General features: G+C 47.4%; 3 protein-coding genes across 3 annotated transcripts; 2 read left to right on the forward strand and 1 right to left on the reverse strand.

Annotated features, from left to right (window-relative positions):
- Nucleotides 1-1,965: 1,965 nt before the first annotated feature.
- Nucleotides 1,966-9,643, reverse strand: VTN00DRAFT_3459 (uncharacterized protein; the record flags this gene model as incomplete). The annotated part of the gene is made up of 9 exons (XM_069429778.1): nucleotides 1,966-2,805; nucleotides 2,855-3,175; nucleotides 3,223-3,306; nucleotides 3,436-7,652; nucleotides 7,709-8,474; nucleotides 8,536-9,061; nucleotides 9,113-9,452; nucleotides 9,508-9,565; nucleotides 9,623-9,643. The coding sequence occupies 9 exons, from the start codon at nucleotides 9,641-9,643 to the stop codon at nucleotides 1,966-1,968; spliced, it is 7,173 nt and encodes a 2,390-aa protein (XP_069282753.1).
- Nucleotides 9,644-11,024: 1,381 nt separating this feature from the next.
- Nucleotides 11,025-11,507, forward strand: VTN00DRAFT_3460 (uncharacterized protein; the record flags this gene model as incomplete). The annotated part of the gene is made up of 1 exon (XM_069429780.1): nucleotides 11,025-11,507. The coding sequence occupies one exon, from the start codon at nucleotides 11,025-11,027 to the stop codon at nucleotides 11,505-11,507; it is 483 nt and encodes a 160-aa protein (XP_069282754.1).
- Nucleotides 11,508-12,124: 617 nt separating this feature from the next.
- Nucleotides 12,125-13,646, forward strand: VTN00DRAFT_3461 (uncharacterized protein; the record flags this gene model as incomplete). The annotated part of the gene is made up of 4 exons (XM_069429781.1): nucleotides 12,125-12,336; nucleotides 12,426-12,623; nucleotides 12,689-13,438; nucleotides 13,520-13,646. The coding sequence occupies 4 exons, from the start codon at nucleotides 12,125-12,127 to the stop codon at nucleotides 13,644-13,646; spliced, it is 1,287 nt and encodes a 428-aa protein (XP_069282755.1).
- Between the last annotated feature and the right edge of the window lie 230 nt (nucleotides 13,647-13,876).

Consider the following 13,876-nt stretch of genomic DNA (forward strand, 5'->3'; position numbering starts at 1 on the left):
TGCCCTCCTACCCAATTAGGCCTAGCCTCTCGCGTGTCTATGTTATTCTACATTCGTGTAAACAGTCAGAATCCTCTTCCTACTAGCAAGCAAGCTCATAATAATAATATCAACATCTTTCAGAGAGTTCCGCCTCCTTCTCCCATAATACTGTCAGCATGAGACCGTATCTAATGTAGGTAGGGTGATAACTTGCTATTGACCGTAAAAAGGCATGTAGCTTGCCTGATAGACCGAGATGATTATGCCCGCGTTCTAGATAATAGGCCGGGTCAATGTTGAACCAACACATGAAAGGCCTCCTAACAGTCAAGCAGCTGGTTCCTTTCCCCGAAATCTGTGGGTCTGTTCCGTTCATATCAATAGGCAACACAGTCCCGACCCGACCTCGAAGCCCAACAGGAATGCGGACGTTAAAATAACTGTGCCAGTAACTTTACCTCTCGCGAAACGTGCGTCTGTGAGAGAGCCTAGTAGGAAGGAGAGGTTTCCCTAGGAAGGTTCTGCTACGTTCGGAATCATGTTCGGACACTAAATACAACTTCCGCCAGAAACATGTTACCATCAGCAGCCAAGCTGTGATGGTACCTATGTTGCTGACCAGCCCTAGAGATAACAGGATCCCGAGAAAGGCCGTCAAGTGGATAGTATCACCATTCTGTAATAGAACGATGAGTGCGATAAGAACAGGTCTTGTAGGGCTGCTCTCCAACGGTAACAGAACGACTGTAGCAGAGCCATGAGGCTGGGAAAGCTCAAGGTCACCGCAACACTAGTTGTGCTGGAAGTGCCAGACGGATTGGCTGAAAACAGACGGGACGAGACGAGACTTTGTTGGAAATGTGAGAATCATTGGTGATGAACTATGAGAAGATCTTAGATATGTACGAATTTGTTTTTCTCGATTTTCAAGAATATCTACCGCTTCTTGCCGAAGATTGCCTTGATGGAGACCTTTAGAATGAGGCGAAACGCAACAATGCAACATGATAATTTTTTTCTTTTTTTTTTTTCAGAAGCCAAGGACACGCGGCCCACAGGACCAGTAGGAGGCATGCGATATCTCCTAGAGCATTATCTATATTCAGTAACGTGTTGAGTTTGTGGTTTCTTGTTGGCGGAATTTCTTTGTTCGGTTTCGAGTAAGACGCCTCTCATCCCATTTGCTGGTCGCTTCCTCAAGTACAGTCTTGCAGGGTCGTGCGCGCCTCAGTATCTGCTAAAAGCACTATGCAGTCTGAATAACAATCACGCACTGGCATCGTCATCCTGTAGTATTTTAGCGACAAGGAAACCGGGAAGAACTGGTTTATCTGTCCGTGGAGCTCCTTCAGGGTGTGGTACTCAGCACATTGGGATGGTATGGAAGATTGGACCTATGAAGTTAGTATCCAGACTGCATTGTCGAGGACTCCTCTATAAATGCACTTAACTAATACATGGCCACTCTACTACTACGAGGGCAAAAAATCACACAGAAATCGCTTGCTCGGCTCAGTTTCGACCATCTTTATTTCACCATCGGATTGATTATGTTTCCCTTCAATATCTTCATGAACAAAGCAAACACATTCAAGGCCATTTCCGCTGCGTATGGCTAGTTGGTCCTTGCCTTCAAACGGTTTCGGCCAGTACAGACACGATCGCTCGGTCCACAGTGAATGGTTAACATCTCGCAGTTTGCAGGCAGAGGATTAGTGGTTCGCAAAAGATGGCAAATGTTTTTCTTTGGTATCCCATTACATACAGATGGAATGGGGTAGAATTTTATATATAGCTTATTCAGAGCCTGGAATAAGCTACCCTCATCAGGAAGCTACATCGTATGAGGAGATGATTACAGTCTGGTTGGCAGTGTATTTAAATGAGAATGCGACGGCAACTTCACAAAAGTCATTAGAGCGAAATACAAATAGAACTGGCTTCTGTTGATCCATTGTTTGCTAGACTAGAACTAAATCTAAATTACGTCTTGTCCGATTCAAGATTGAGTAGCTTCGATCGTGCAGCTATCTTGCCGCTGAGCTGCAGCATGGAAATATTCGCTAAAAGCTCCAATATTGGAACAGTGCTATCCATCTCACTTGCTATCCAGTTACGCAGCTCGACTGCAACGAGTGAGTCGACCCCGTATTCCGAGATCGATTTCGAGGAATCGATGTTATCTGGAGGGATGCCACTTCGCGAGGCGAGCTTGTCGATGAGAGCGGCGCAGACCAACTCTGTAGCTTCATTGATCGTCTTTGCTGACCCAAGCATGCGCCTAAGCTGATTTGCCAACGCATCTTCTCCACTAGCGCCGTCTTGGGCATATAGAGAGAGACGGCGAAAGCGGGAAAAGACGGATAGGTCGAATGCTGGGAGTGAGGTACCCTTCTTCCAGGTCCCGAGGCCAGTCACGGTTTGGGCAAGATTAAAATCCCTGCGCGGTTTAGCAAGTACTGACTGTATTAGGGCCATAAGATTCTCTTCGTCAGTCGCCTCGAAACCTTGTCTTTCCATCGCGTCAAGCAGATCCTTATTCTCGTTGGAAGAGAGATATCCCACGCCAGTAATGACGCCAAGATCAAGGGTCACTGCAGATAACCCAAGCGAATTTCGAAACGCCGCAAAGGCATCCAAGAATGTGTTCCCAGCTGCGTATGATGCTTGAGTGGCATTCCCAACGATGCCACTGATGGAAGATAGCATGACGAAGAAATCGAGGTCTTTCGGCAGGAACTTGTGAAGGTTCCATGTCCCCTTGATCTTTGGATCTGTCACCGCCTTGTAGTCGCTGACGGTCATCTTCTCGAGTAGCATATCCTAAAGGAGATGAGTATGAAGCACATAAAATGATAGGTGCGAAACCTACGCGAAGGACCATAGCCCCCTGGATAGCTCCTCGTATCGGTGGCATGCTCGTTGAACTTTCGTTGACGAGCTTAGAGACCTGTTCTGATTTACTGACATCGCAGCTGTATACCTTGACCTTCACTCCTCTCTGCTGTAATTGGTCGACAGTATATCGAGCCTCTTCTTTAGAGAGGCCACTTCGGTTGGCAAATATCAAGTTCCTGGCCCCGTGATCTGTCATCCAAAGCGCCATTGCACGTCCAATCCCACCAAGGCCACCAACTAGCAGGTACGAAGCATCTGGGCGGAAGATATTGCTATTCGTATCCCGAGGAAGAACCTGCACAAGTCAGTATTTGTCGAACAGACCTGGGAATTATTACTCACCTTCACAATGGCACCTCGGTTCGACACAACGATAGTTTTGAAACTCCTCTCGGTTTTAACCTTTTGCAGGGCGCTTTTTACATCCTGGATGGGGAACGTTAGTATATTAGATGGGCCATTAACTGCTTTTTGACGCAAAAGATTCATAACCTCTGCCCACGCTCTATCCGCGTCCTGAGGTCGGTGTTGCATATGAAACAAGATATCAAATACAACGAAGCTCGCATTTCTCCTAAAGTTCATCATTTCGAGACGAGTGTTGAGATCCGCATTGTGGGTTCCTAAGTCCACAAATCGTCCATAAGGAGCGATGCAATGCCAAGCGAGACGTAGCGCCTCTCCCGTAGAGCAGTTGATAACAACATCAAGACCTTTTCCAGAAGTCAATCTCATAATCTCTTCTTTTATATTCGCGTCGTCGCTGTCGAGAATATGATCTTCGGGTATGGTGTACTGTGAAAGCAAGAGGTTCTTGTCCTGCAATGTAGGAACAGAGACTAGGATTTCAGCGCCAGCATCGAGACACAACTCGATGAGGGCTTGGCCCAGAACTGCGGTCGCTGAGTGTATAAGCACCTTTTCCCGTCCCGAGAGCCCAGCAGTATGGCGAACAACGTAGTAGGCCGTTGTGTAGGCTATGGGGAGAGACGCTGCCGTATCAAACGACATGTACTCAGGGATCCTTTGGAAGGCGGACGCTCTGCCACAGTACGAACTGGACATTGCTCCAAGTGCAAAACCAGCAACCCGATCTCCACGAGCTATGTTCTGGACAGACCTCCCAACAGCTGTCACAATCCCGCTGCACTCAACGCCAAGGGGCTCCATCTTGACTTCGCCGGAAGCGACCAACGCATCGCGTGCGTTTAAGCCAACCGCCTTGACTTCTACCTCGATGCTCTCGTCCGCCAGATCACGACTGCATTTCTTCTCGTCGACAAAGTACAGGTCCTCCATGTACTTAGATCCAACCTCAAGTCGAAGTTGACGGCCAGCTTGGTGAAACAGTTGGTCCTCTGGTACCGGGTTACTGATTGAGGAGATTGCCTTGTTCAACTCTTGATCCTCGACGATGCGAGGGATCATAAGGATTCCCCTTCGTTCTGCATACTCTAGATCAACATTAGACTCCGATGAATGTTGATAAGCGAACCGACGTCTAAACAGCGAGTATACGACTTCAGAGGCGGCGAAGGAGCTGAGTGGCTCCTCCCCATCGAGGTCCAGCGTAACAATAGTCGATCCATCATTCTCTGATCGGGCAGTTCTTGCCAGTCCCGTTACCACGTTGGCGTTGGGATTCTGTGAACAAACGGTGCCACCTCGGGTCACCCAAAGCGCCCCATTACTCTTGAGGAAAATGTTTTTGATAATTGCGAACTGCTCCTCGGAAGGATCGCTGGTAATGGTGCCGTCGAGGTCGCCAAGGACGATGCAAGTCTTCCCCGCTGGCTCCGCGTCGCGGAACGCCACGATCTCCGCCTCCGTTCCGCTCCGCGCTAGGAGCTCCGCCAGACGCGTCGCGTCGACTCCGCTGTCATCCCCCTTCTTTTCATCCACAATGAGCACCGCCTTTGGCGCCGCAACAACCGCCGTGCGCGCTATTGTGACAATCATCAACGCATCGTGCTCAGACTCGTTCGCATGATCCCGAACGACGCATTCCACGTCTCCATAACCGGCCTTTGCCAGTTTCTGTTTCCATTCACCCTCTGAAATGGGAGCAGAGTCTTGTTGTCGTTGGCCATTCTGTGCACTAGACCAGTCAGAGAGGACACCAGATGTCGCCATGGACGCCATATAATCTCGAGTCACATCGAGAAGAATGAGTCTCCCATCTGGTCTCAGGAGTTTTCCAATGTTCTTCAACACTTCGTCTGTGGCTTCGACTCCCCCGACTCCATGAAGAGCAATGACTACGTCGAACGACCCTTCGGGGAATCCTTGCTTCAGAGCGTCAACCTCGATATCGAGTTCTTTAAACACCACGATATCCTGCACGGATGAAAGCTTGGTCTTGATGCTCTCGAATACCGAAGGGTTCGTGCCAGTCAACGTGTACTTTCTGAAATTTGGTATATAGCCATCATCTGAAACAGTTAATGTCTGCACTATTGGCACTGCAACGCTACCAAATCCGGAGTCAATCTCCATAACGGACAGGTGAGGATTTTTGTGACCAAGGAGGCTCAAAAAGCGTCTCACTGCTTGGCAGATATGGCCATGGCAGAAGCCGTTGTTCGTATTGATTTGAAGACGGGCTTCTTCAGGAATAACACAGGCATGTGCTTGTCTAACAAGTTGCTGTTCAGTTGGAGCAGGTCCTCCACACAACGTAGCCACATTCTCGTTGAAGAGCATATCAATGTCAGCGTCCCATTTGAACGCATAGGCGGTCCTCTCGTTATTACGTGTACTTTCTTTCTGAACGTCTCTTCCAAGGATCCTCCAGTGAAGATCTGTGAAGGAGACCAGCGGCTCGCATCGTGGTTGCTCTGGATCGGTGATCCAAATTGACGATCTGAAGGACCGTCGATCCCGTTCACTCAGGAAGACGTGGGCACTAAGTTTGTGGCCGATATCCGTCGGAAATTGATGAGATACGAAGATCTCGTCTGCAAAAATAGGTATTGCTGGCTCGTCAAGGGGCCCTCGCTCTCCATACTTCGCAACAAAGACTAGGTGCAAGGCAGTGTCAAGCGTCGCTGGATGTATGACAAAAGGATATTGATACTGTGCTGGCATAACCGCAGCAGTGTCAGGGATAACAATCGTGCCAATAGCAGTCTCTATTCCGGACCGTGCCATGTCCATATTTGCGAAGGTCTCGCCGTAATCCTGGCCGAAATTTCTCATCCGTCTATAGAGTCCTGATGTTTCGACGTCATCCGTGCACCTTTCTGCAATACCGGCGAGTTTCTCGGATAGGGCCTTCTCGTGCTTGATTCTTGATTCTCTGTTGAAGACGTTTCTATCTTTCTCTACAAACTGTACACTGATCAGACCACGGCAGTGCTCGGTCCAGCTGTTGGCCGCAGTGACAGAGTACACGTGGAATTCCTCCCATGAGCCATTGGGGCCTCTGAGACTATCCGAAAAGGGCTTGAGTGAGATAAATGTTTCAACTCCATCGTCTTGCTCTGGGATAAGCAATGCTGTTCCGATAGCGATCTCGCGGAACTTGTAACCGCTGATTGCCTTCAAACTTCGCTGTTTTGCGCGTTCACAAGCGGCTTCTATTGCCATTGCTATGAAACCAGCTGCTGGATATAATATATTGGATTGAATCTTGTGGTGTCTGACCCACGGGATTTCTGATAGACGCAGATGATTGCGCCAGCGAGACTCAAGGGGGTTCGAATTTCTATCCAGCGCACCTAGGAGGTCTTTCCGTGGAGAGGTTCTCTCCCGAAGTGTTTTGCTCAGCCGGGGTTCAGCCCAATATGAGTTTGAATGATTCCATGAATATGGGGGCAGGTCAACAAGAACGTTATGACTCTCCCATCCCATTGGTCGATTAATGGCAGCGAATTTCAGTGGATAGCTCTGGGTAGCCAACTTTCCAGCTAGAGTAAGCATTGTTGTGATGGCGCTCTCCTTGCGGACAAGGGCAGATATATAACTAGTCTGTGAGTCTTTCAGCTTAGCCTCTCCCTGCAAGATCTGCTTGATGGGGCCAGCTAGTGCAGAATGGGGCCCTATCTCGATTAACAAGTTCAGCCTCCCTCTCTGGGCTTGCTTCCTTGTTTTCTTTCCTCGAGCTGTCTCGAGGCACATTTCTCGCACTGAATCTGCAAATTTGACCTGCCCCAGGAGATTTGCGATCCAGTAACTCGATCCTAGCTCTGCTGCAGTGGCTCTCTTTCCAGTGACAGAAGAAAAGATCTCTACATCAGTAGCCTTCAGTGTCCGGATCCCGGATATGGAATTTGCGTATTCCTCCGCAACGAGCGCCATGTGATGGGAGTGGTAGGCTATTTCCACGGCAAGCCTGCGAGCAAACAGCTTTTTCTCATCCAAGATAGCCTTAAGTTCGTTAATTGCTTCAACGTCACCAGAGACTGTGATGCTCTGCGGGCTATTGACGCAAGCGACGGTAATCTTCCCAGTCGTAAGAGCAGCAATAAGTGGTTCGACATCTTCCTTTGACATGCCTACAGCCATCATGGCGCCTTTTGTTGTTGCTTTCTGCTGCATGTGGCTCGATGCGAGGCCACGGTAGTATGACACTGCCATGGCGTCTTCAAGTGACAACGCGCCGGCTGCATATGCGGCTGCTATTTCACCACTTGAATGCCCGGTTACAGAATCTGGTCTAACTCCCCAGGATGCAAGAAGGTCGACTAAGGCGATCTGCACGGCTGAACACAACGGCTGGCTATACAGGGCAAGATTGATTTGTGAACGTTCCGGGTCCTTTGTGAGTTCATCTATTAGGCCGATTGATTAGCCCATATTCCCATAATTAATGGAACAATTAGCGTACCTTTGACATCAAATGGAGCCTTAAGCGTTTTTAGATGTTCGGTTATCCTCTCTATGGTGTTTTTAAAAACGGGATACGCTGCCAGCAGCTCCCGCCCCATTCCGCACCACTGAGCGCCCTGCCCTGTAAAGATGAAAGAAACAGTTGGCGTTTTGAATGACTTGTCAAATTTGATCGATCTTAACAAAGAGCTCTTGATATCAGCCATCGACCTTCCCTGGATTGCAGCTTTCCAGATGAATTTCGTTCGTCTCTCGTTCAACGTGAAGGCCAGATCGTCTAGAAACTTGCTATCTGTTGTTTCAATACGCTCCTCTATATAGTTCAGGAGGTTTTCTATCTGCCTCTTTCCTGAGGCTTCGTCAAAGGCGGAGAGAACGAATAGCCTCGTGGGCTCATCATCTTCTGCCATGGGGCCATGAGAATCTCCTTTATGGCTCTCGATGGGAACGTTAATCTCGTCGCCATTTGCCTCTGGAAGATCGATGGTTCCATTGGGGCAGCCTTGTTTTGTATATGTGGAAATCCTTGTTACCCCATTGCGATAATCAGTCGAGCTGTCTTTGTCTGTCACATCGACATCTGTTTTCTCGTTCTGTGAACGGAGCGATTTGAAATGTCGGAATGATCCCTTTATCGCTCGCGAGTCTAGATACTCGCGCGCAGACTCTATGATTGCGTGAGCATTTGAGCCACCGTACCCGAAACTGTTGATTGAAGCCCGATGAGGACCTTTGATGTCCCAAGGATGCACGAAGACTGGTACCTGCATATCTATATTAGCTGTTTTGAGCGCGAAATATGTATTGGAGTGTAGATGTGTCAACCTTTAATTTCCATTCGTAGAACGGAATGCGCGGATTGGGATATTTAAAATTGCGATTTGGCAGGATAGTTTCATTCTCCAGCATGAGAACTGTCTTTATGACGGAGGCAATGCCACTTGCTCCCTCGAGATGGCCGAGATTGGACTTGATTGATCCAATTATTAGGGGCTTATCGGGCGCCCGATTTTTACAGAAAACCTTCGACAAAGCTCTTGTCTCCAATGGGTCACCAGCTGATGTTCCAGTCCCATGCGCCTCGACGTAGCTCGTTTCCCGAGGGTGCAGGCCTGCTGCCTCGTACACGTCTCGAATAAGTGCTTCCTGAGCATCAGGATTCGGTAGAGTGATGCCGGATGTTTTGCCGTCCTGATTTGAGCCGGTACCCCTGATAACAGCGCGGATAGTATCGCCGTCTCTTAGGGCGTCCGCCAACGGCTTGAGGACAACGCAGCCCACGCCCTCTCCTCGAGCATAGCCGTTGGCCCTCTCGTCAAAGGTATAACAACGACCGTTGGGTGAGAGGAACCTATATAGCTGAGCAATACGATATATTGGAGATAATTTACAGCAACCTTACCTCATCATAGACATGGTTATCATAAACTCATGGTTCAAGATCACATTCACTCCCGCTACAATGGAGCATTTGGCATCGCCGGCCCGCAAACTTTGGCAGCCCAAATGAAGAGCAACTAAGCTTCCTGAGCAGGCCGTATCGACTGTCACGCAAGGGCCGTGAAGATCAAAGAAGTATGAGAGCCTGTTGGAGATCATTGCTCTTGACTGGCTGGCATTGGTGCATTGATACATGGGGACCGCCTCGGGGTCGCGTAGCAGTAGGTCAGTATAATCTGTAGCGAACGACCCTACAAATACCGATGTTTTGCTGCCAACAATTTTCTCCATGGGAATACCGCCTATTAGGCCATGTGTTAGATGTAGAACTTCCGTCAGGAGGAACCTTCTACTGACCATTTTCTAGTGCCTCGTAAGTGCACTCTAGAAGAAGCCGCTGCGCGGGATCGAGTGCCTGCAACCGTAAGAATTAGGTAGATTCACTCCGTATCTCGAGGAAGTCCAAACAAACCTCTGCCTCAGCTCTCGTCATGTTGAAAAATGGGGCGTCGAAATAAGCCAGGTCATCTTTGAAAAAATGACCTGCCGTCACATTGTGCTGAACATCATTCTTGGTTATCCCCACTGGAGCCTCAAACTGTTTGGGTATACTTACTGTGCCATTTCTCTTGTAGTCAGGGTGATAGAATGCTTCATTGTTCCATTTTCCTTTTGGAATTTCTGTGCGGCTTTCCCGTGCTTCAGATAACATTTTCCACAAGTTTTCAACTGTTGTAGCGTCCCCTGGTCCTCTAAAAGACATGCCTACAATTGCGATCGGCATCGATTTATCCTCCATGGCGCTATTGATGTTATCTGATGCATCACACTGACTGTTTGATGCAGTTGACATTTTATTTCTCTTGCTAGCCGCACGAGATTGCGTAAACCGAGGGAATATCAATCCCTCAAGCAATGGCTGCCCACACAAATACCGTTTCTAAAGCTAAATACAACCGAATCTGAGGAATAACGGCAATGTCAGCAATTCCTGAGACAATGAATATAAGAAGAGATCGATTATCATGGATTCTCGTCTTCGAATGAAGCATGTGGAGCTTGGTATAACACTAGGTATCTTGGTTTGATGCGAATTCCTCGCTCCTTTTGACTAACGTCACACGGCCTTGGTCAGACCATATGGCCAATACACTATATGAGAAGTCTCCGATAATCAAGTAATGCTGACGGTTACTTCGGTGCTATGACGGAGCTGTGGAGTCGTGTAGTTAAATCTAGCGGGATAAGCATGCGATATGTTTCCATGAAATAGAAAGCCGGATGTCCTCAGCTAGATGTAATCCTTTATAGAACGGAATACGGAAATAGTCGTCGTCGTACCATCTGAGGCTATATGCCACTCTAAAGTGGCAGTAGTATGACTATTGGGACGGTGAGTTTTCAGGAGTTCTAGCAAAATTGTCCGAGACTGGGAATCTTCCAAAGGCAAATTGGCAGTGATAAAGTTGTCTGAAATAACCAAATTATACGAGAAATTGCTTTAAAAACTCCAGCAAAGAGTTCTAGTTTTGCTACGGCTGACTCGAGCCTTTTCGTCCCTATTGGCAACATGTCAAATCTAAAGTTGCTCTGCCTTCACGGCGCGGGAACCAACGCCCAAGTAGGTTTTTTGCTACGATACACTAGTATTGGCGGTGTAAGGCTAACGGAGAATGGAAACAAAAGATTCTACAATTTCAACTAGGTAATAGCTCCTATATCATTCGTCTGATAAAGTCATTAACAACAATTATGCAGCTCCCCTCATACGAGAACTACAAAAAGACAATAACGCATCATTCTATTTTGTTGAGGGGAACGTTGAGTGTGGTCCAGGCCCGGGTATTGAGGGAATTTTCGAAGGGCCCTACTTTATGTTCTATACGTTTCCTCTCAGTATCGACGATGACGATACATCCCTCAATCGTGCGTATGAGCTTCTCCAAGAAGTGATCGAAGAAGACGGTCCGTTCGACGGTGTTCTCGGCTTCTCTCACGGCGGTACACTGGCTTTTGCGTTTCTCGCTCATCTATTCAAAACAAACCCATATGAGCCTCCACCGTTTCGGTGCGCAATCTTCATGAACGCCCCAGCGCCCTTTAGAATGGACCACTATGACAACGTCATCATGGAGGATGGCTTAAAAGGTCTTATTCACATCCCCACCCTTCACATAGCTGGAACGAATGATTTTGCGTATCCTTACTCCCTGAAGCTCTACGCTCTCTGTGATCCACGATTATCGACCCTTTACGTTCATGAGAAAGGTCACCAGATCCCGAGTGACACAAGGAACGTGAAACAGATAGCAAACGCAATTCGAGAGCTGGGAAACAAAGCAGCGCAGTTATCTTGATTTTCATTTTCAATTGTGAGCGGAACGTCAGGGCTCAAAATAGTGTATTTCTTGTTACAGATTTAGCTCGTTGCTACGCATTCTATGGCATAGAGAGTCCCAAAAATCTTATAACTCAGAAAATGAATTATAGATCTAGATCCCAATAGTCTACCCTAATATTTGATCCTCAGACTATGTGCACTGTGAAAACTTAATTAAACAATGTTGATATTTATCCGTATGAAGGCATTACTTCAAAGGTGCTCTTCACCGATAATTCGCTGAAATAAGTGCTGGTAAACAGGTTACATGGTGTTATAAAAGCATAATTTGCACCATGTAATCAATAATTATCGGCGGCTTTTAGTGTTGTTTTTATTTCCCGAAACAACACGCCACGGACTTTGTGACAGTCGCACGTCAGATAAGAAATAAAGATTAGGGACTTCCAACGGAGCCCTGATAAGGCAAGATCGGATATTTGGTGAGGAAAGAGACGTCAGTTATACTTTATCTTATAGGATTCAGCACGACCTTCTCTGTCCTTAGTTAATATTGGACACGGGTACCTCCTGTTCTATAGTGATCTTGTTTGTTAAATCTAGTATTTCTTTTCTGGACACCCTTTCTAAATTATGTCTTCTGGGAAGCTTCTTGTGAAGGATTCTCGCACATCGCTGGAATATGAAATTCCAATCCACAGAAATGCCGTCAATGCTACTGCACTCAAGCAGATAAAAGCTCCAGGCGCTGGTACAAACAATGCGGACAAGGTCGGTGGAGGCCTACGGATTTACGACCCAGGTCTACAGAACACTGCCGTTGTTGAGACAGATATCAGTTTCGCGTAAGATAATCTCGCAACCTTAGCAAGTCGTCACGTTGGTCTATGAAAATTTGCTGATGAGCTCTCTACGAGTTCTTTATCCAATATAGGGACAGTGAGAGAGGGCTGCTACTCTACCGTGGGCACAAACTAGAGCAAGTTTGGGATAGCAACTTCGAAGAGATGTTGCATCTGATGGTGTGGGGGAAGTATCCGACATCGCAGCAGAAGGAAGAATTAAGGCAGGTACTGGCAACTACTATGTCGAAAGTGCCTGAGAATGTGGTCAATACTATCAAAGCATTTCCGTAAGTGTGGCTTCTTCAAAATAAATATCTGTAACGGACAATTGAATCTATTGGCCTTTTCACAGATCGACTTCCCCACCAATGCCAATGATAATTGCTGGCCTTGCAGCATACGTCGCCTGCAATCCAGAATCAATTCCCGCCTCAAATGGAGGAAACATATACCAGGGAAATGCTGCGAAGATTGATGCTGGTATTATAAAAGCAGTTTCATCTTACGCAGTTGTGGTTGGACTAGCTGCTTCCCATCGAAAAGGAATTCCCTTCGTACCGGCCTCCGCTGAGAATACATACTACGAGAACCTCTTTGTCATGATGGGGCTGGTAGATCAGTCGACCGGTCGCCCTGAGCCAGAAAAGTTATTATGCTACCAGCGATTTGGAGTTTTGAATGCTGATCATGGCATGGCGCTTTCTGCATTCGCAGCACTTGTCTCTGCTTCATCCCTTCCAGACCCAATATCCTGTCTTATCAGTGCCCTAGCTGCTGCATGTGGTCCTCTGCACTTTGGTGCGAGCGAGTCTGCCCATCGAGCGCTAAAGGAGATTGGCAGTCCCGAAAACGTGCCGAAATTCATCCAACAGGTGAAAAGAGGCGAGCGCAAACTTTTTGGCTACGGGCACAGAACATACAAAGGCACCGATCTGAGAGTGGCTCCCATCAGACGATTGCTTGATGACATTAACGCGACATCAAGTCCGCTTTTTAAAGTTGCCGAAGAGATCCAAAGAGTCGCCGCTTCGGATGATTACTTCAAATCGAGAAGCTTGCATGCGAACGCTGATTTCTACGGCAATTTTATTTTTACTGGGATGTAAGCTATACACTCTATTGAATCGAGTCACTAGCAGACTTTGGGGTGAGAAATTAATCGCTGATGACTTCTGACTACCAGCGGCTTTGAACCCGAATTTATTCCGATCGCTATGGTGACCCAGCGTATTGTTGGGATCATGGCACATTGGCGGGAGTACATGCGTGAGTCTGTTCCTGGGATTCATGTTACAGTGTCTAATCGGTAGTATAGTGAAACGAGGAAAGTTATTCAGGCCTTCTCATATCTATACTGGAAGTTCTGAGTCATTTGCAAATATATCGTCAAGGTTATAGATTCTTGTCACTAAAAGTACTGATGGATTCGGACAAATTCTTTTGCCCTGCATACTTGCAGAGACTGATCTCGCCACATCTCGTAGCTTGCAAATTAGTTATCTGCTTAATGGACACCAAGGAGATCTTCCGTTGTCGTGTT

Source organism: Thermoascus crustaceus (assembly GCF_041956765.1).
Source record: "Thermoascus crustaceus strain CBS 181.67 unplaced genomic scaffold VTN00scaffold_17, whole genome shotgun sequence".
In the NCBI taxonomy this organism is placed as follows: domain Eukaryota; kingdom Fungi; phylum Ascomycota; class Eurotiomycetes; order Eurotiales; family Thermoascaceae; genus Thermoascus; species Thermoascus crustaceus.